Genomic DNA, 21,855 nt, shown 5'->3' on the forward strand with positions numbered 1-21,855 from the left:
AGATGATATTTTTATTATTAAATCACAGTTCAAAATTTTGTCTATGTAAAATCGTATCTTCTCAACACTAGCCTTTTAAAAAATCACATTCCTTTATCAAGAACATTTTTTTTTTTTCAAAAAAAAAATTGTAAGGAAATACATCTAAGTTTAAGATAACATTTCATAACGAATATAATCTAATAATACTTACATTAGTAATGTTGAGCAATTATATTTGTAAAGTTTTCAATTTATTATTAAATAATAACTAAAAAAAAGTAAAAAATAAGAATTTAAAAATATAACAATAAATAATCTAAATATTTAAATGAAAATATAATTGTAATATATTAAATATTAATCTATAAATTTTTCTTTATTTTTTGAATCTTGATATTTCATAAAAATTTACTTGTGAATTTAAATTATTTTTTATTATTTTTAAATAAAATAACAAATAATAATAATAATAATAATAATGGAAATAGTGACCCAACAAGTAATGAGGTTCAAATTCTAGTTAAAATTTATAAAATAATCGAAATGTTAAAAACCTCGTTGGACAAATCAGATTCAGCCGCGAACCACATCCACGTCGCTTATAGGTAACGCAGTCCTTCCTCAGAAGTCATAATAAAAAATAGAAGGCCACCAAAAAAAAAAAAAAGGCACAGTGAGGCGTTGACTCCTCCCAGTCGTCTCTTGAGGACACGTTCGCCATTTAAAATGGTCATCCAATCTCATTCACGTCTCTGATGAAAACCCCCAGACCAACACCCATCGCCCCCTGCACCATCAAACCACCCGATCCACCCCTCGCTGCTCGCCAAATAAAATCAGAAACGGATACAAGAAAACAGGAACAGTCAATCCATTTGATCACCGGGCACCTCAAAGTCTCAGATCGGATCTTCTTATGTAAACACTCTCACCTCCGATTGATGCTCCTCGAAGATTCGGTCTCATTGCTTCAATTAAACTCTCCGATCGCTTACCTTTTTTTGTACACTCAATTTCTTTAGGGTTTCATCTCCTCCTTTGCTCATTTTCTTCTACTTCCACATAATGTTACTATGTTCAGAGTCTGTTACTGTTGTAGCTGCTTTGTCTTCGCCTTCTTTTTCGAATTGGATAATTTAATCGGATATTCTACGTTTCCGTAGAATTACAGTTTTGCCACTTGAAAAAAAAAATGGCGGCTTCTCCTGTCAAGTTTCTCTTCGGATTCTTGATGGTTTCCATCACATTGTGGATGTTTTTCATGTAAGTCCCTCCAATTTTCGCTTTTTGCGGTTAAATTGATTTATGTAAGTATCGACTTGCTTATTTTTATTTAGTTTATTATCTGTAATGTTGTTTCGATAAGTTTTTCGCTTGTGTATTTCGATTTATTATTCTGTATTTGAATTTTATTTTAAATTGGAATCCTTTAACCGTTCTTTAGTGCTTCTTGGCGTTGTTTATAATTTCGGAGATAAAACGGTTTCAAATATGGTTAATTTAGTTACTTACAAATTTGTAATTGGCACTGAGAACTTTGAAGTTATGATCCATGAGTGATTGCCAAAATTTCTGTTATAATTTTTTCCCTTTTCAGATTTGCTTCGAGGTTGGTGGCGTGGATTATAAGCCGGATTATTGGAGCATCTGTTGGATTTCGAGTTGGTGGATGGAAATGCTTGAGGGATGTTGTCGTGAAGTTCAATAAGGTTTTTCTTGTACTTCTATCGGTAGTTCAGATTTTCAATGTTCTGTTAAATTAGGGCTTATAAAAGTAAGTTACTTATTAAAGCCTCTGTTAGTCACTAATAAGAGAGTCCTTAACTTGTTGAACAATTTTACTTACCTTCCGGGATTATTCAATTTACTTATTAAGGTATCTTGTCAGAAAGGATGAAAAGTGAAAAGATTGAAAGTTAGAGCAATGGAATAGTGGGAGAATGAACAAGTAGGATGGAAGAATAGAGGGGAAAAAGTGAATAGTTATTGCACTTACATCTGGGTTTTAGTTATTCATAATTTGATGTTTTACCAATTTCTTTTCAATCTCAGATGGGAAAGGGAGGTTAAATAGATAGAATCCTAATCTTAGTTTTTAGTCCGGCAATTCAGTTAAAATTGGAAAGATGGATAATTCTGACTTGGATAGAAAACACTGGTGTCTCGCATATTCTTCCCAATAAAATTACCTCTCCTATTTCAGAAAAGTATATTTTTCTTTTCTTTCCAGTTTCCTTTTGCCCTTTTCTATCATGTCACTTCTTTTTCCTACGAAGCACGAAGTAGGTCTGAGACTAGATTTTGCTTGACTGGATAATATGGAGTAATTTCAGATAAGGAGTAGCATGGATCTTTGTAAGTTGAAGTTTCCTTTCATGTTGTGTCTTTCGGGTGGAGTTCTTGGTATTTGTCTCTTATATGATGGGGGCATACCACTTGGCATATTATTGCAATGACGTGCTGCTCTGTTTGCTGTCAACTTATATGCATTACTTTGTCCTGCATTTAGCTTTGTGAGGTGCACCTTTTACCTCTGTAAAATCTTATTGCATTAGCATGTGGAGAACCTGGTCATCCAGAATCTTATTATTATTTTTTAATTTGGCATGGGGAGTGGTTTGCATTGGAAATAAATCTTAATGGATGTTCACGAGGCACAGGCAAGAGCTAGTATGTCTTTAAGTTGAATTTTTTGGCTGGAATATATATTTGTTTATTTATATATTGAGTTAAATGATGAGTGGGATGGTATAGTTGTGGTTTGATGTGTAGCTTTAGTCTCATTCCTGACCTTTCTATTTATATGGATTAGGTGGCTGTTTTTGAAGCCAAACCTCTTTTAAACAAAGTTAAAAATTCCCTTTGAAAAGAATGAAGTCTATCTGGTTTAAATGATCCGAATTTGTTTCAGTACGTAATATTTTATTATTATTTCCTGCTAAAAAAAGTTAAAAATCCCCTTTGAAAAGCATGAAGGCTCTCTGTTTTAAATGATCTGAATTTGTTTCAGTACATATTAATTTATTATCGTTTCCTGCTATTTGTTCCAGGTAGTACATAACTTTTGTGCCTCTTCATGGTATTCATCATATTTTTATTGCTTAATATTTTCAGGGTGCTGTTGAGTCCATAGTAGTGGGTGAAATTAAGCTCAGTTTACGTCAGTCCTTGGTTAAACTTGGGGCTGGCATTATTTCTAAGGATCCAAAGCTGCAGGTGTTAATATGTGACTTAGAAATTGTATTGAGGCCTTCAAGTAAAAGTTCACAGAAATCTAAATCCCGTAAACCTCGCACTTCAGGCAGGGGAAAGTGGATGGTTGTAGCTAACATTGCAAGATTTTTGTCAATTTCTATTACAGATTTGGTTTTGAAGGTAACTGTCTTTGACCTTTTTTTTTTTCTTCCGTTTAAGTAATGATCCATTTTTGTGTAATTCATTTTCAGCACATAATTTTTTAATGGGATTAATGTCATGAATTGCCCCTAAACTATAGGGAAATGTTCAATGTTTTATTTAGCTTTAAAAATTTCAAATGCAGTACTTGAACCATGAATTTGTTAACTAATGTACTGCTTGGAGGGTTGTTTATTCACCATGTGTTTTCATTTGAAACTAGCCACGTTAGGGGTGAGTACCACATTAGTTATAACAGATTAATAGTTCAGGTATCACATTAGAAAATTTTAAAGTTTAGGCACCAAATTGAATATTTCACTATAATTTAGGTGCCATTCATGACATTAACCCTTTTTTAATGCTTTGGTGATGTTTCTGTGTCTGTGTCTGTTCTAGAATAAATTCTAAATGGGGAGAGTGATGGGGGGATAATGCGTAATGTTATAGGTTCAGCAAATTGGTTTTCGATTGATATTTTTGTTCTGATTATAAGTTATCGATGAAGAAATTCAGTAATAAGTTTTTGTTGGTTTCTGCACTGAGGCTGCATAATATCAGATGTCTTCTCGGTTTGGAATGTCAAGGAGTAACATCCTGATAGACATATTTGTTAGCTCATTTGATAGAAAAGAACTGTTAGATTCTGATCTTTTTCAGACGCCAAATGTCATGTATACTTTATCAATAGTTTAGGTTCAACAATCTTGGAATGCCCTAGTTTCACATAGATCCCATACCAATGTATACTTTTATTAATTATCTTTTTTTTGGTTGTCCTTTTATTTTTGAAGTTTATATACTCCTCAAGTTAATTGTATCTTGAAACTATGCAGCCACCTCAAGCAACTATTGAAGTTAAGGAGCTCAAAGTAGATATATCTAAAGATGGTGGCCCCAAACCCAATCTGTTTGTTAAGTTACACATATTACCCATTTCTATCCATGCTATTCAGATGCTCTCTGGCGTTATGGAAAAGCCTTCTACTCCTTTTAGCTGTGAAGAGTTTTCTCTCTCTTGTGAATTTGGCCATGATAGGTATTTCTTTTCTTTTTGAATTTTTCTTTATAGTCGCCAAACCATTCCAGCCCATTATCTTTGTTGATTGGTTAATGATAGTAAATTTTTAATTGTTGCATAACGCTTCCTTGGGCATCATTTCTGTTTCATACAAATAATCTCCAATTATGCATGTATATCTTGTTTTGGCTTTTGCTTTATGTGCTAAAATATTCTCTATTGTTTAATTTGCTTGCAGGGAAGCTGGTGTAGTTGTTCGAAATGTGGATGTTAACTGTGGAGAGATTGTTGTGAACCTCAATGAGGAACTGCTCTCAAAGAATAAAAAACCGCCAGATGTATTTTCTCAAACTGATAAAGTTAAAGGATCAATTGCTGATTCTGTAACCACTAAACAGCCTCTGAAAAAACAAGCTGCAATTTTAGCATTGACAAAGTATAGTTCTATGTTTCCAGAAAAGGTTTGTGCTTTTATTCATCAATAAAGATAAGCTTGCTATACGTTTTCTTGTCTTCTAAGGTTGGCCACCTTTTTGTAATTAAGTTACTATTGAATACAAAGATTAGAAGCATCTGCATGCAATACTTCATTATTAGAGTGCAAAACACTGTTATTGGGGCTTGGTCATGATTGTTGTTCCTCCTTAGCTAACATGAAAATTGTTATTTTAATGTTCTACTAGGTTGAGCAATTAAAGATGTACCTCCAACCCGCTTGAAATAACTGTTTCAGTTTTGTGTTGGTGAGATTAAAAACTGACTGCTAGCTCGCTGAGGTAACAAGGAAGCTAAGAGTGGAATAAACTAAATAAGTAAAGAATTCCAATAAAGAGGGGCATTTTTGAGATTCTACACCCTAAAGAAGAGGGTGAATCATGAATGTTTGTTTGATGACGCCATATTGTCTTGTGTTGAATAATGAGAATTGAGAATTAAAAATGTGTAGCTCAAAGACAATGGTCAAGTTATTTGAATACATGATAATATCTTACTAAAAGTGAAGAAGATAGACGATGCTCAAGTTAGTTAAATGCACTGGTGGGAAGTTTTTTTTTATTCATTCATTCATTCATTTGTTTTCTGAGACAGATTTGCTTCAACTTACCAAAACTAGATGTCAAGTTTGTGCATCGGGAACATGATATTGTTGTTGAAAATAACATCATGGGCATTCAATTGAAAAGCATCAAATCAAGATCAACTGAAGATGTGGGGGACAGTACACGCCTTGATGTTCAGTTGGATTTCAGTGAGATACATGTATGGCCATTACTATTGATGTTGCAGCTCTCTGTGTTTCAATTTTAATTATAATCTTGCATCTTGGTCTATCATTGACTTTGTTTTTTCCTTTCTATTTCAGCTTCTAAGAGTAGCTGGCTCTTCTGTTTTGGAGATAATGAAAGTTGATGTTGTCTCTTTTGTCTACATTCCAATACAGGTGAGTCCTGTGCAAATAATGACAGGTTGGTGTCTTTGTCAAGTTGCTGCCTTTTACTTTGTTTGTGTTGTACAGCAGGTAAAAATATGTTTTGACAGCAAAATGCTGTCATCAAGTTTCCGCTTATTCTTTGGTTACTTTGCTTCCTGTCTTTTACCAAGTGATCTCAAAGGTGTATGAATTCAGAAACTATCATTTTTAATTGTCAAATCAGAAATTCTCAGATCTGACCTGGCATTAGCATTTTATGTAGGTTGTATGTTCAGCATTGTAGCTTGATAGAAAATGAATAATAGTTGATATCCTACTATGCTCTTTGGGGATTTAATTTGGATGAGTTGAATCATTTCTATTTCCTTGTCTGGGCCTTGTGTTGGTGATTTGGTGTATGTTCCAAAGTTAGTGTATTAACCTGAAACCAAAATAGAAAATCCATAATCTTAACCTAAACCTGACCCAATTCAACCTGACTGTGGTCTTTAAAATTTCTAGCATCTGGCTTATATCCACTGGGAAAAGATAAACCTGAATATGCCCAACGCGACCTACCTTCAAATGTAAATGATTTTATAAAATAAAAAACCTTACTAGTTTCCCAGATAGGGATTGGTTTTGAGCATTTTAGACCCAATACAGGTCCTAGGAATCAGATTTCCGAGATAGGTGAATCATTCCCCAATTCAACTGGTTGAGCTAGCTAGTTTGTGGTTCTTGAAGATCATCTTGGCAATCGGAAAAGCAAACTATGTAGTAGAGTTACCTTAACTGATTCCAACTTCTCTAGTTTCCTTGTTCTATTCATTCCCGTTGTCAACTTGGGTGACTAAAATAGGGTTGATTGCTTTCATTTTGATCCCAGTTGAATGATGGAGATAAGAGCTTTCTATTTGATTGAGAAGGAAGTCACTTTACTCTTTAATGTTTATTTTTACTTAGCCTTTTCTCTGTCTTTAGTTTATATATATTATCATATTACTTGCCTGGTCCAAAGACTGACTCTTGCCACCACCCCCTTGTTGTTTGGGAAAAAGAGAAGTTTTTTAATAATCCCTCTCATTTCTATTTAGTTTCTACTACTACCAGTTTATTTCCCTTTTGTCTGGTAGCTGTATATTTTTAGAGTCAGATGGACTTGTTAAACACAGTGTGGATGCCACATTTATAATTTATTGGGTTGGTTCAGTGGCTTATTCCTTTTTAATGCTTTTGCTTTTCAGCCAATCTCACCTGTTAGAGCTGAAGTTGATGTTAAGCTGGGAGGGACTCAGTGCAACATTATAATGAGTAGATTAAAGCCGTGGTTGAGGTTGCAATCCTCCAAAAAGAAGAGAATGGTTCTTCAAGGGGAAACTTCAACTATTGTGAAGTCACAATCAACTGAATCCAAAGCCTTCATGTGGACATGTACTGTCTCAGCCCCTGAGATGACAATTGTGCTTTGTGGTTTCAGTGGTGTGCCGCTGTATCATGTAAGCAACATGCTTTGTCTTTTTTTTATTTTTATATATATATTGGGTATCTGGAAAAGGCTGAGCCTTTATATTGCAGCTCATGCTGTGCTATGTAGCATAATCGTCTAGTAATCTTTTTCTGCTAGAACATCATTGGGATTGTAGGATTAATATGCAGAGTAGAGTTCTATCGTTCCTAGTCATGGTTTAGTTTCAGTTGAACTTCACCAACTAATTTTTGTTCCTGATGATCATGCCAAGTATTTGACTTATTCTTACTTCTGATGCATTAGTCAAGTGCTTTCTTGTTAGGTTGTATTGTTGTGAAGCCAATATTTTTGCTATCTGGTCGTGGGAACCATGGTGGCAGTCTGTAGAATGAAAATATGTTTTGTTCACTTAAAATTAGTGCTAACTAAAATCAGCATATTGCTAAAAGAAGAATCCTACTTAAATACTTTAACAAACTCTGAATATGAATAGGTTGCTCATTGGGCTACCCCAAAGGAAAATTAAAGAGTTTATCCAAAATGCTTGTATACTTGTGATGGTTTTACTGACCTAAGAAGTTTCTTTTTTTATTTATTATTTATTTTTTATTTATACATGTGGGTGTAGGATATCTTAATTCCATATCTAACCACATTTTTTTGCTTTTCTAAGTAACATGATATTATATTTGGATTTATGTTTGTTCTGTTTTTTGTTGTTATTCACTTTGTATGCCTTAATTGGATTTCGTTTGCCTTTTGGAATAAGGCAATGGCTAAGACATCAATTTTGACTTTGATTTCAAATGCAGGGCTGCTCACAGTCATCACATGTATTTGCTAACAACATTTCAAGTACAGGAACCACAGTACACATGGAACTTGGTGAGCTGAATTTGCATATGGCAGATGAATATCAAGAATGCTTGAAAGAAAGCCTTTTCAGCATGGAATCAAATTCAGGTTCCTTACTGCATATAGCAAAGGTTAGTCTAGATTGGGGTAAAAAGGACATGGAATCATCTGAAGATGATGGCCCAAGATGTAAATTGGTTCTTTCTGCTGATGTGACTGGAATGGGCATTTATTTAACATTTAAGCGTGTTGAATCACTTATAGTAGCAGCTATGTCCTTTCAAGCACTCTTCAAAAATCTATCTGCTGGTAAGAAAGCAACACAGATCCAGGCAGGGCATTCATCAAAACCATCAGGGAAGGGCACTCGACTTTTAAAATTTAATCTTGAACGTTGTTCGGTTAGTTTTTGTGGCAACACTTGCTTGGAAAACACAGCTGTGGCAGATCCCAAGCGTGTGAATTATGGGTCTCAGGGTGGTCAAGTTGTTATTAGTGTTTCAGCTGATGGTACACCACGTAATGCAAATATAATGTCCACGGTTTCTGATCGGTGCAAGAACTTGAAATACTCTCTTTTGCTTGACATCTTTCACTTTAGTTTGTGTGTGAACAAGGAAAAACAATCCACACAGGTGGAACTTGAAAGAGCCAGATCTATCTATCAGGAACATCTTGCAGAAGATAAACCAGACACAAAAATTACGTTATTTGATATGCAGAATGCAAAATTTGTACGACGCTCTGGTGGCCTTAAGGAGATAGCTGTTTGCTCTTTGTTCAGTGCTACTGACATCTCCATCAGATGGGAGCCTGATGTGCATCTGTCTTTGTTTGAACTTGTTTTGCAACTGAAAGCACTTGTTCGCAATCAGAAGGTTAAGGGACTTGGTGATGAACACATGGATAATGTCTCAGGTGTAAGAGGTATTGAGCAGAGGAAAGAAGTCACTGTGGTGGGATCGGGTCATCTTGATAAAAAAAGGAAAAAAGAATCTATATTTGCTGTTGATGTGGAGATGCTGAGTATATCTGCTGAAGTTGGAGATGGAGTTGATGCATTTGTGCAGGTTCAGTCAATTTTCTCCGAGAATGCCTGTATAGGAGTACTTCTTGAAGGACTGATGCTTAGTCTCAATGGAGCCCGAATATTCAAAAGCAGCCGAATGCAAATTTCTCGTATTCCTAATGCTTCCAGCTCATCTGATGCAAAAGTAGTGGTGGGCACTGTGTGGGATTGGGTGGTTCAAGCACTTGATGCTTATATTTGCATGCCTTTCAGGCTGGAGTTGCGTGCCATTGATGATGCTGTTGAGGAGATGTTACGAGCTTTGAAGCTTATATCTTCTGCTAAAACTCAGCTAATTTTTCCTAAGAAGAAAGAAAGCTCAAAACCTAAAAAGTCTAGTTCAACGAAATTTGGATGTGTGAAATTCTGCATACGCAAACTGACTGCTGATATTGAGGAAGAACCAATCCAGGGTTGGCTTGATGAGCACTATCATCTAATGAAGAATGAGGCCTTTGAGTTAGCTGTTAGGTTGAAATTTCTTGATGATTATGTTTTGGCCAATCAGTGTCCAAAAACTGCTGAAACTAATGATTCTGCTTGTGAAAGAAGGATTCGCTATAATGGAGCTGAGATTGATATGCAAGATCCTTCAGCAATCTCAAAAATGCAAGAAGAGATATATAGACAGTCTTTTCGATCCTATTACTTGGCATGTCAGAAGCTAAAACCATCAGAAGGCTCAGGTGCCTGCAGGAAAGGTTTTCAGGCTGGTTTTAAGCCAAGCACCTCAAGAACTTCTCTTCTTTCCATTTCAGCTACAGACTTAGATGTGACCTTGACAAGGATTGATGGTGGAGATGACGGGATGATAGAGGTTCTAAAGCAGCTTGATCCAGTATGTCGTGAAAATAATATACCATTTTCCCGTCTATATGGGAGTAATATTCTCTTAAAAACTGGCAGTCTAGCTGTTCAGTTGAGAAATTACACATTTCCTCTTTTTTCTGCAATTTCTGGTAGATGTGAAGGCCGTGTTGTGCTAGCACAACAGGTAAATCCAAAATCCTTTTTTTTCTTGTCCCATTCTAAATGAAAAGATAATTATATTTAAAAATCTTTCTTTATGTATCTACCTTTTTTGGGAAGAAAAGGGAGGGTGTAAGGTTGCTGATCTGATATTTATTGAAATTATTTTCTGTGAAAATTAGGCAACATGTTTTCAACCCCAAATTTCCCATGATGTCTTCATTGGAAGATGGAGAAAGGTTCGCATGCTTCGTTCAGCCAGTGGTACAACTCCACCAATGAAAACATACTCAGATTTGCCTATACATTTTAAAAAGGCAGAAGTGTCCTTTGGGGTGGGATTTGAACCGGTTTTTGCTGACATAAGCTATGCTTTCACTATGGCGCTTCGTAGGGCTAATTTAAGTAATAGGAGTCCTGGTCTTCCACAGCCACCAAAAAAGGAGCGAAGCTTACCCTGGTGGGATGATATGAGAAATTACATACATGGAAATATCACCTTATTCTTTTCTGAAACTAAATGGAACATTCTTGCAACTACTGACCCGTATGAAAAGCTTGACAAACTTCAAATTGTTTCTGGTTCTATGGAGATCCAGCAATCAGATGGTTGTGTTCATGTTTCTGCAAAGGATTTTAAAATTTTCTTGAGCAGCTTGGAGAGTTTGGTAAATAGTCACAGCTTAAAACTCCCTACCAGTGTATCTGGCGCTTTCATTGAAGCTCCAGTCTTTAGCCTTGAGGTTACAATGGATTGGCAATGCGACTCTGGTAATCCCATGAATCATTATTTGTTTGCACTTCCTAAGGAAGGGAAGCCTAGGGAGAAAATATTTGATCCTTTCAGATCTACTTCTCTTTCCCTTCGATGGAACTTTTCTCTTAAACCCTTGCATCCCCTGTTGGACAGACAATCTCCGTCTGCTTCAGTGTCAGATTGCACTGTACTGGATGGAACTCTAAATGGGGCACATTGTAAGGCTGAGAATGTTTCAATTGCTTCACCAACAATGAATGTTGGTGCACATGATCTAGCTTGGATAATTAAGTTCTGGAATATGAACTATATTCCTCCTCACAAATTGCGTTCGTTCTCTCGGTGGCCTCGTTTTGGAATTCCAAGAGTTACTAGATCAGGAAACTTGTCACTAGATAGGGTGATGACAGAATTTATGCTCCGTTTAGATGCTACACCAACTTCCATTAAGCATATAACATTAGATGATGATGATCCAGCAAAAGGACTGACATTTAATATGACAAAGCTTAAATATGAAATCTGTTACAGTAGGGGCAAGCAAAAATATACTTTTGAATGCATGCGAGGTCCTCTTGATCTTGTGTACCAGGGGCTTGACCTTCATATGCCTAAGGCTGTTTTAAACAAAAAAGATTGCACTAGTGTCACAAAAGCAGTTCAAATGACGAGGAAAACTTCTCAGTCTGTGTCCATGGAGCGAGTTCCTAGCAAAAAGAGTAATTATATGAGTGGTTGCACAGAGAAGCATCATGATGAAGGATTTTTGTTGTCATCTGATTATTTTACGATCAGGAGGCAGGCCCCAAAGGCTGATCCTGCAAGGTTATTGGCATGGCAAGAGGCTGGGAGAAAAAATCTTGAAATGACATACGTTAGATCTGAATTTGAGAATGGGAGTGAGAGTGATGAGCATGCACGGTCAGATCCTAGTGATGACGATGGATACAATGTAGTTATAGCTGACAATTGTCGGCGTATTTTTGTTTACGGCCTTAAACTGTTGTGGACCATGGAGAATCGAGATGCTGTGTGGTCGTTTGTTGGTGGAATATCCAAAGCATTTGAACCTCAAAAGCCTTCTCCTTCTCGGCAGTATGCGCTAAGGAAGTTACTTGAGGAGAACCAGAATCATGGTGAACTCGAAATGCCTCAAGAGGATACTTCTAAGTCCCTTTCTACAAACCATGGTGTGCATTTGCCTTCTCAACGTGTAGAGACGTCAGGATCACATTCATCACATGCAGTTGGGATGGAAAACTTATCTACTGCTGCAGTTGGTATGTCTCAAGCTTACATAATTATCATCATATTGCTAAATTAGATAAACATGATTCTTTTACTTCCAAAGGTTACATCTGAGACTTGTATGTATTACTGTAGCACTAGCAAAATATGAAAAGGTCAATGATTTTGAAGAAGAAGGGACTCGTCATTTTATGGTGAATGTCATTGAGCCTCAATTCAATCTTCACTCTGAAGAAGCCAACGTGAGTTGTGACATTTTTTCATCTTATAAGCTTGCTTGTTCTTCGTAATTCATATCTTAAAGAATAATTTGTCATTTCAAATATTCAGAGCATTTCTTATACTAATGAAATCATTGCCTTAGTTCACTAGCTATACGTTAGGGAGGTCTGACAATACATTCCCATCTGTATGATACTTTTTTGTGTTGCTCTTCTTAATGATTCATTGATAGTCGTCATCTTATGTTAGTCATGTTTTTAGTAAAATTACTTCTTTCATGCCTATCAGGGGAGATTTCTTCTCGCTGCTGTTAGTGGTCGCGTTTTAGCCCGATCATCTCATTCAGTTCTTCATGTTGGCTATGAGATGATTGAGCAAGCACTTGGTACCGGAAATGTTCATATTCCTGAAGGTGGGCATGACATGACATTGAAACGCATGGAGTTTTCTGTGATGCTGGAGCATGTGCAAGTTCATGTTGCACCAACTGATGTGGATCCTGGGGCTGGACTACAGTGGCTTCCAAAAATTCGTAGAAGTTCTCCAGAGGTCAAGCGTACTGGTGCTCTACTTGAAAGAGTGTTTATGCCTTGTGATATGTACTTTAGATACACAAGGCATAAAGGTGGAACCCCGGACTTGAAGGTAATGTGACATTTTCAAGGTATTTTTTTCTGCAAAGATGTCTATGTCTAAGTATTGTGGCACATTGATTATAAGTAAAAAAGAGTTTATTTTAAAAGTAACAAATATTAAAACTAAATCTTTCATGAAGAAAGAACATTGGTGATTTTTTTAAAAACAAAATCGAAGATGATGAGAAGTAATAGGAGAGTGATATTTGTTTAATGCACAGTGTAGAATAAATAATTCTGGAACATCCTCTGCAGGGCAAAGTCCATCTTGTTGAAATTTTTAAAGAGAGTCTAGGTTGTTGAGAGACCAACCTATAGTCTGAAGTTTCTATCTTTCATCGCAAATCACCTCAATGCCGGGCATTTTTATCGAGCACTAGACTTCTCTTATATTAAATTTGCATGTTTATTTTTCACTCTGTTGCAGGTGAAGCCGTTAAAGGATCTCACCTTTAACTCTCGCAACATAACAGCTACTATGACATCTCGTCAGTTTCAGGTTATGCTGGATGTATTAACCAATCTTCTCTTTGCTCGGCCTCCCAAGTGAGTACATGCCCCATTTGTTTTCCTTTTGTTTCTTTGAACTTTTTTCTTTTTTTTTTATTCTTCAGAATAATGTCTCTTTTACATTCATGTACTTTTGTCTGGTTGGATCTGTCTGTTGGCAAATGTTGGACTTAAAAAAAAAAAAAATCTTTGTTTCTCAATTTTTTCTTTTGAAACAAGAGGTTTCTGCCAATGGATATCATTATAATAGTGCTTCTAAGTAGACAAGATCATTTTTTCCACCCGTAAAAGTGGGGCCTACCCATGGATTTGGTATATTCGGAACATCCTTGATGGATCCAAATCCAAATGTTAGATTTGGCATGAAAAGATCAATTTGGCCATGGGTTGTTGTCATTCTTCAAAAAGTATTCATAAAGTATTTGTTTGCCTAGTATTAGGCTGGTTGAACCACTACTCTACTTCCTTTCCTTCTTGTGTTTATTTTTCCATGTTTAAATGATAAATTAAATCTTTTTTTTCTGGTTAGTTTGACCTAGTATAGACCAGCTATGTTAGACAGTATAATACCTTACCAGGCCTCTTTTTCATACTATCTTAAAGACAATAAACATCTTATTTTGTTTGATATTGCAATTAATATATCACTTAAAGTTGCCTTACACTCATTGGCGAATGGTCTTAATATTGATCTTTTTGAAATGTGACCTATTTTTCAAAATTCATCATATCTGTCATTTGGATGCAATCATATCATATGTTTGTTAATTACTCAAAAGTAGTTGCATAATCTCTGCATCAAAATTTCTTTTGGTATTTAATACTGTTATATTCTTCCAAATTTAATGCAAGTACCATGTTTAATTCAGGCCTCGAAAAAGTAGTCTCTCTTGTCCTGGAGAAGATGATGAAGATGTAGGGGAGGAGGCAGATGAAGTGGTTCCTGATGGTGTTGAAGAGGTAGAACTTGCCAAAATCACCCTTGAACAGAAAGAACGGGAGCAGAAATTGCTACTCAATGACATTAAGAAGTTGTCTCTTTATTGTGATGCTTCAGGAGACCACCTGGAAAAGGAAGGTGATTGGTGGATGGTAAATGGTGGGAGATCTATATTGGTAAGAAAGTGAATTTTTTTAACAATCTGTAAAATATCAAGTTTCATGTTTGCCGAGTTATGCTTTCTTTGAATGTTCTTTTTGAATTTAAAAGGTTAATCTTGTTGGGGGGCCTATATTATAAGCCAACTCATATAAGAAAAGTGGAGAGCTGAAGTTTCCTGTGTTTCACTTTATCAACTCCATTTTAAAATATGATGTAAAAGAACTGGATTTGAAAGATTGATAGGTCAAATGATTTAGTATGTGTGCTTGATTCTGGGAAATCTCTCATGGTCGTTGTTCCTTGATTATATTTCCTGTGGATACCATTAATTTCTTTTTGCAGTGAATGCATTGATTTTTAGAGGTAATTATTAGTAATATGCAGTTTAACTAAGATGCTCACCAACTTACTGGTGAGGACTGAATTTCCAGTTCCTTCTTGGCATACCTTTTCTACCAGAACCAATTTCTGAAGTTTTTTCTCAGCTGGTTATACCCATATGGGAACCAATTTCTAAAGTGTTTTTGTAGCTGGTTATACCCATATGGGGTATCAATAATGGTATGTATGTATAATTTCCTTGAAATTCTATGTGGGTCAATCCATTAACCTTCATTGGTCTATTATTTTGTTAGTATAACTTCGTGACTGTATGAAGATACTCCACCTACATATACAGAATCATCCAATCTAGAAAAGGTGTTGATTTACATAATTCTGCGGATCTGGCATTTCTTTCAAAAATGCACTTTGGACCTTAGAAGGATGTATGTTGAGTTACAGTGCTGATTATTGGGATAAGAGTGAACCTTGATAAGGCGTTTTGAAGTTGCTGTAAATTCTACAGGCTCTCTGTTTTGTTTTTTGACTGTATCTCCTGTTATCTGCACTTTATATTCATCTGTTATTAATGGGTTCATTACAGTCTGGGCTGTGCATGGATTTTGTGTTTGTGTATTGTCTTCTATGATTCCATATACCTATTTTTCTATGGGTCTTCAAAGATACCATTTAGATTGGTTGTTATTCTTTACTATACAATATATTTTAAGAAACATTAACTTGATATGTGTAGGTGCAAGGACTGAAGCGAGAACTTATTAATGCAAAAAAATCTAGGAAGGCAGCATCTGTATCCTTACGGGTTGCTTTGCAGAAAGCAGCTCAGCTACGGCTAATGGATAAAGAAAAGAACAAAAGTCCATCCTATGCCATGCGAATTTCTTTGCAAATTAACGAAGTTGTATGGAAAATGCTTTTGGATGGTAAATCATTTGCTGAGGCACAGATAAATGATATGGTGAGTTCCTGAAGATGATGAGAATTTAGTTTGCTTTATGCTTTTGTTAGTGAAGTATCATCTCATTTCATCTTTCTTTATCTTTTGATGGAGGTTGTATTTCCTAATACATTTGTTGTCCTGAAGTAACAGCGATTAGGGTCAATCAGTGTAGTCAAACCATGTGCTTTGGCGCAAAAGTCACAGAGCAATCCACCTCCCTTCCAAATGTAGCAATTAAGAATTAAAAAAACAGCTCCTCACACCCTTCCATGTGAGGTGCCTTTATCAGCTCTAACAAAATAATTTATCAGGATAAAATACCGGAATCGTCAAAAAGATTATGGAAAATATTGGAAAGGAAAAATATTTGATTAATCCTTAAATTATCTTTTGTTATAAAATTGAAAAGCTATATATAGATATTTTTTCTATATATCATCAATATTCCAAGAACCAATATACAGCTTGTTTCTTGAATCAACAAAAAAATTTATTAAGAAATTCATTTATAATAAGGAAGCAAATCAAGAAAGAATTGATAAAACAAACAAAAATACAATTTATTTTCTATGAAGAATGGTAGTTTCTTTTTTGTGCCTAGGTGATCTTAAAAGGCAAAGGGCACTACTTAGAAAATCACCCTCTTTTTGAAATTTTTTGTAAGCTGAAATTTTATTAGACCACTGAGGTAATACATATCCTTACAGGAACAAGAAAAGGATGAAAATGTCCATTTATATCTTGTTGAAGATGGATGTGAAGGAAACTTAGAGCTTGAGTTTGATGAGAACTTTTAGTTAGGTTTGATATACATTAGAAAATGATTGGAATCAACTTTTTTAACTTGTATTAACAAAGTTATATATTTGAAGTTTATTCAAAATAATAAATATAAATTTTTGGTTTTGATTTGATTACGCATTTTAGAAATTAGTGCCTTGCTTCTCATTTGCATGTGCTATTTCTGCACCTTGCACCTTTTACTACATTGGGATCGATATTGGTTTTTTCTTTCCATTGCTTTGTTTTAATTTGAAATTTTGGCTTCTTTGTTATTTCTTTATTGAATTATGGTTTAATTGAGGTTTAATTTCCATAAGGAATTGCGCTTAAACAGTGTTTTCTTTTGAGGATGTATCTTACAGTTTAAACTCTCCTGTTCATATAGATTTATGATTTTGACCGCGATTACAAAGATGTTGGTGTTGCTCAGTTTACTACTAAGTATTTTGTTGTGAAAGACTGCTTGCGTAATGCCCAGTCTGATATGCTTTTATCACCGTGGAATCCTCCTCCAGAATGGGGAAAGTACGTACTTTTCCTTGACTCTGTTTCTTTCTCATGCCTTTAGGTGTTTTTCTATTTGTAATTAGTTGAGACTACTTTATGAATACTTAATTTCTTTCCCCTTTTTTTAGGTTTTATAGTTATATTGACAGCTTGCCTCATCTCAACGCCCTCAATTCCCATGCTTAAATAAGAACCTACTCCTATATTTTACTTTTATCTAATGGTCCACTGGTTTTGCCTCAATGTTTATGATACCTTTCTGCAATTAGAAACTTGCTTTATCTTTTTGCGAATGTTATCAATTTTTTTAAGAAAAAAACTGGCTTACTGAAGTTATGCCAATACTTGTGGTCATTCATGTGGTTGTGTGGGGTAGCAGGGATTGTTCTCTCTGTCTCTGATATATTTTCATTTCGAAATATCTGTGGGAAGAGTTTGGATTAGATACCTCAGCAAATGTTGAAAAAATTCTTTAGAAAATCATGATATCAACTTTCCTTGTTGCAGAAAAGTCATGCTTCGTGTGGATGCAAAGCAGGGAGCTCCGAGGGATGGAAACTCTCCTCTGGAGCTTTTTCAGGTAAAATTCAGTTTTCTTGTTTTCTTTTCGAATTCATTGTTTATGTGTGTGTATTTTTAGAATGTAGAATGACTTTAATACACAACATATGAAACCATTGTTAGCCTTGATATAGCTCTCAGTCCTGCATGTGAGTTAACTGATTGTAAATTGATTTAACCAATGACATTGTTCATAAGTTTGTTCTAGTTGGGTCCACGTCCTCATTTGAACTTTGATTACATTTTTTATGTGCATCCCAATGTCTATATACTATAGATACGCATGGGATCTCTGTGTAGAAGATATGGTAACTATTATGCTTTTAGACAGAGGTATTTCAAAATCTCATATTTTGTTAGTCTTCCCTCTGTACTCCTAAGAGTTTGTCTTACAGGCTAGATGAGGAATAATGGAACTAAAAGGTAAGTGAAAAGGTTGTTATAGCTGCATGAGCGATCATAACTAGATTGGTGCTGTGAATATGATCAAAATAAGTGCATGCAGGATATAAGATGACATCTGGATTGATGTATCAACATAAGCATACATATTTAAACATAAAAAACTGTCAGCAATCATGGAGACATAAGATTGAGAAGAGCAAACAAGATATGAGGTAGACAAAGAAGAGAGGATCTTGGTGATCATCCTTTGGCCCTTGATTCCTCAAGCATGTATGTGAACCGAGTTTGAGAGAGTGTTTAACGATTGAGCTGCTAGGGTCTTGTACATAGTTGTCTATTGCAGTGAATGCAAGAGCATAATGGCATCATGGATTTAGCAGTGGATTGTGGGGGAGCTTTTCCCTCAGTGTTTAGCATACAGTTAAGATAGTACTTTGTCCTATTTCATGTTCGATCTTTGAAGCATTTGTAGCTTTGATGAACTACTATTAATAGAAGTTGAGACAAGCTTTTTCTTTATGCTGTAGGTAGAGATATACCCCCTTAAGATTCATTTGACAGAGACGATGTACAGAATGATGTGGGAGTATTTCTTCCCAGAAGAAGAACAAGATTCACAAAGACGACAGGTCAGTTTGGGCTTCAGATCTTTGAATCTGTAAGCAAATTTTTAGTGCTATTGGTGAGTGTCCTTATGCTTGGAACTTTGGAGATGCAGGAATTTTGGTTATCTGCCACAGCTGGTGCAAGACGTGCAAAGAAGAGCTTGTCAAACCATGATGCTTCTGCATCAGGCAGCCACTCAACAAAGGAGTCCGAGGTATCATCCAAACCAAGTGTGTCTTCTACATCCGTTACCAGTCAGCCTGTTCCTGCTGATTCTGCCCAAGTGAGCATCCTTATGTTTCCCTCACTACCTTGTAGTATCATGGCAACTTATTGATTTTTTTTAAGTCACTGGATCTTTATACTTCTGTGCTGTAATTTTCATTAACTCTTCTTGGAATCCACATACAGGCATCAAAGTTACAAGACCTAAAATCAAATGTTGTTTCTGGTTCTGGCCCTGAGTTAAGGAGAACATCTTCCTTTGACAGAACATGGGAAGAAACTGTTGCAGAATCTGTGGCTAATGAACTTGTTCAACAAGTTCACTCCAGCATATCTTCCACGAAAAGTGGGCCATTTGTTTCCATTGAGCAGCAAGATGAATCCTCCAAAAATAAAATGAAAGACACAAAATCTGTTAAGTATGGTCGAGCATCTCAGGAAGAGAAGAAGGTTGGAAAATCCAATGAAGAGAAAAAATCTAGGCCTCGGAAAATGATGGAATTTCACAATATCAAGATAAGTCAGGTTGGTTCAATAAATTTAATTGGTTATCTCTTGTTTTTGATTGCCATTGTTTGGTACTTATTGTCATATATTTCTGTTGTTCTGCATTAGGTTGAACTACTAGTTACATACGAAGGGTCCAGATTTGTTGTAAATGATCTCAAGTTGCTGATGGATACATTTCACCGTGTCGAGTTCACTGGGACTTGGAGGAGACTGTTCTCTCGAGTGAAGAAGCATATTATATGGGGAGTCCTAAAGTCTGTAACTGGAATGCAGGTAAGGAATCTTGATGATACTCTGGTGAAACTACTTGAAAATCCTCTTAATCTGAATCTTCTCTTACTTAAGGTTACTGATCTCCATGTTCCCTCCCATTGGATGGATTATGACTTGGAGATTTGTAATGCTTCATCTCACAATGAACTATGATAATAATTGCAATAACACAGAATGGCAATGAATGCTAGTAATTAGAATTTGTAGTTCTTTAAGTGTATTTGCAAAGTATAGAGAAGCTATAGAGAAGTTTAATTTAATTGTTAAACCATAAAGGTTGTAAAGCAGATCTGCTGACTGTTCTTTTAATTATTTGGTATTTGGTAGGGTAAGAAATTTAAAGACAAGGCACATAGTCAACAGCCAAGTGGAACTGGTGTTCCTGATAGTGACCTCTATCTCAGTGACAATGATCAGGTTGGGTTACCTGATCCGAATCCAATAACCTTCCCTAAGCGTCCAAGTGACGGAGCTGGTGATGGATTTGTTACTTCCATTAGGGGCCTCTTCAACACTCAACGCCGCAAAGCCAAACAATTTGTGCTACGAACTATGAGAGGTGAAGCAGAGAATGATTTCCATGGAGAGTGGAGTGAAAGTGATGTAGAATTCTCTCCTTTCGCTAGGCAGCTGACCATAACCAAAGCTAAGAGACTTATTAGGAGGCACACAAAGAAGTTCCGTTCAAGAGGACAGAAAGGTACGTTTGGGTTTCCTTCCTTTTAATGTATTCTCATCTTTATAAATATATATATATATATATATATTTTATGGAAAATGAAAGAGAAAATGTTTTCCTCATTTTAGTTTTTTTCAAACAATGTTGTATTTTAAGAGGTTTTCCCTGGAAGGCATTGAGGGATTAAGTGTAGACTGATTTTGTTCTGGTTCAGGTTCATCTTCTCAGCAGAGAGAATCACTTCCATCATCTCCAATGGATCCAATGGAGACCACTCCATTTGAAACAGACTCTTCCGGTGGATCCTCACCCTACGAGGATTTTCACGAATAGACAATCCATCTCTCATCAAACACAAGGGGATTGCTTGAAGGCCTTGAATGGAGCAAACAATATGCAATCTGCAAATATACCTAATTGTGCTGAAGAACAGGGATGACCGTAACTGCAACCCTGCATAAGGAAGACTCGAGATGTTGCTGATCTTCAAACAAAAGCTGATTGCTGGACACCAGCCATGAAAAATATGAAGCGCCTGCTTGGTTATCGACTATGGGTGTACTGGTCGAGGATACCTATGTTGATTGATCTTTGAACGCCTGGTTAGATCATGTTTGCTCTGCGACCTTTGCTTATTTGGCCTGATAAAGAGAAGTGCTTCAAGCAGTTCAAATTAGTAAATTTTGTAGATTGGGTAAAAAATTATACACTATACGAGCTACCAAGCACTATAATTTTGTACATACATTTAAATAATATATTTTGGAATAGATATAAATGTGAAAGTTCCTCTCTCTCTCTCTCTCTCTCTCTCTCTCTCTCTCTCTCTGTGTGTGATCCCATTTGAACATTAAATAGTCCTAGGCATTATTGGATCTAATCTTCTGTTTGATTAAAATTGGTCTTGCCATTGCCTCTTTTTTGGCTCTCTTTGGTCAAAGTCTGGCCGTTGCTTTTTGGTGGTGGAAGGTTGCTATTTGAATCACCTTTTTCTTCCCAACTGATCGCCTTAAATCCCACTTGTATATTTCTTAATCTCAAACATGCGTTTATCTCGTCATTAACCACGGGATTAATCAAAAGCATTGCCCAGATTTTTCGTTGGCTTGAGTTTTAGATTATTTAATGTCCCGAATCGCCGGTCTACCGCTACTTTTTTGGCTCTTAAAAACATCAGTCAATACTAACGTGGTAACTCCAGTTTCCTACATAGTCCGTGGGTAAACTAAGAACCGGATGGTATTTCATTATAAACAAATTCCAAAAGATCTCAACACCTTGGTATGTAATTTCGAGAAAAAATCATTTCCATTGCTTAGCTGAAACTTTATCTAAAAATGATTAATACACTTTAAATTAAATATAAAAATAATTAA

General features: G+C 35.8%; 1 protein-coding gene across 6 annotated transcripts; it reads left to right on the forward strand.

Annotated features, from left to right (window-relative positions):
* Positions 1-841: 841 nt before the first annotated feature.
* SAB (HYPERSENSITIVE TO PI STARVATION 4) lies at positions 842-21,273 on the forward strand. 6 transcript variants are annotated; one of them, XM_022917294.2, is made up of 23 exons: positions 842-1,245; positions 1,580-1,691; positions 3,097-3,357; positions 4,215-4,417; positions 4,638-4,860; positions 5,489-5,659; positions 5,763-5,840; positions 7,058-7,309; positions 8,094-10,199; positions 10,357-12,211; positions 12,315-12,421; positions 12,690-13,046; positions 13,464-13,582; positions 14,416-14,662; positions 15,724-15,948; positions 17,099-17,238; positions 17,728-17,800; positions 18,714-18,815; positions 18,905-19,075; positions 19,204-19,542; positions 19,633-19,800; positions 20,128-20,500; positions 20,694-21,273. In XM_022917294.2, the coding sequence occupies exons 1-23, from the start codon at positions 1,175-1,177 to the stop codon at positions 20,810-20,812; spliced, it is 7,872 nt and encodes a 2,623-aa protein (XP_022773029.2). In that variant the 5' UTR covers positions 842-1,174; the 3' UTR covers positions 20,813-21,273. The 6 variants fall into 6 exon arrangements, 5 of the variants coding, with proteins under 5 accessions (XP_022773029.2, XP_022773030.2, XP_089605402.1 ...); XM_022917295.2 differs by lacking the exon at positions 5,489-5,659; XM_089749276.1 differs by lacking the exons at positions 1,580-1,691; positions 3,097-3,357; positions 4,215-4,417.
* Positions 21,274-21,855: the final 582 nt, after the last annotated feature.

The sequence above is a fragment of the Durio zibethinus genome, chromosome 20, assembly GCF_047325235.1.
Source record: "Durio zibethinus cultivar Kanyao isolate XHJ-2024 chromosome 20, ASM4732523v1, whole genome shotgun sequence".
Classification (NCBI taxonomy): domain Eukaryota; kingdom Viridiplantae; phylum Streptophyta; class Magnoliopsida; order Malvales; family Malvaceae; genus Durio; species Durio zibethinus.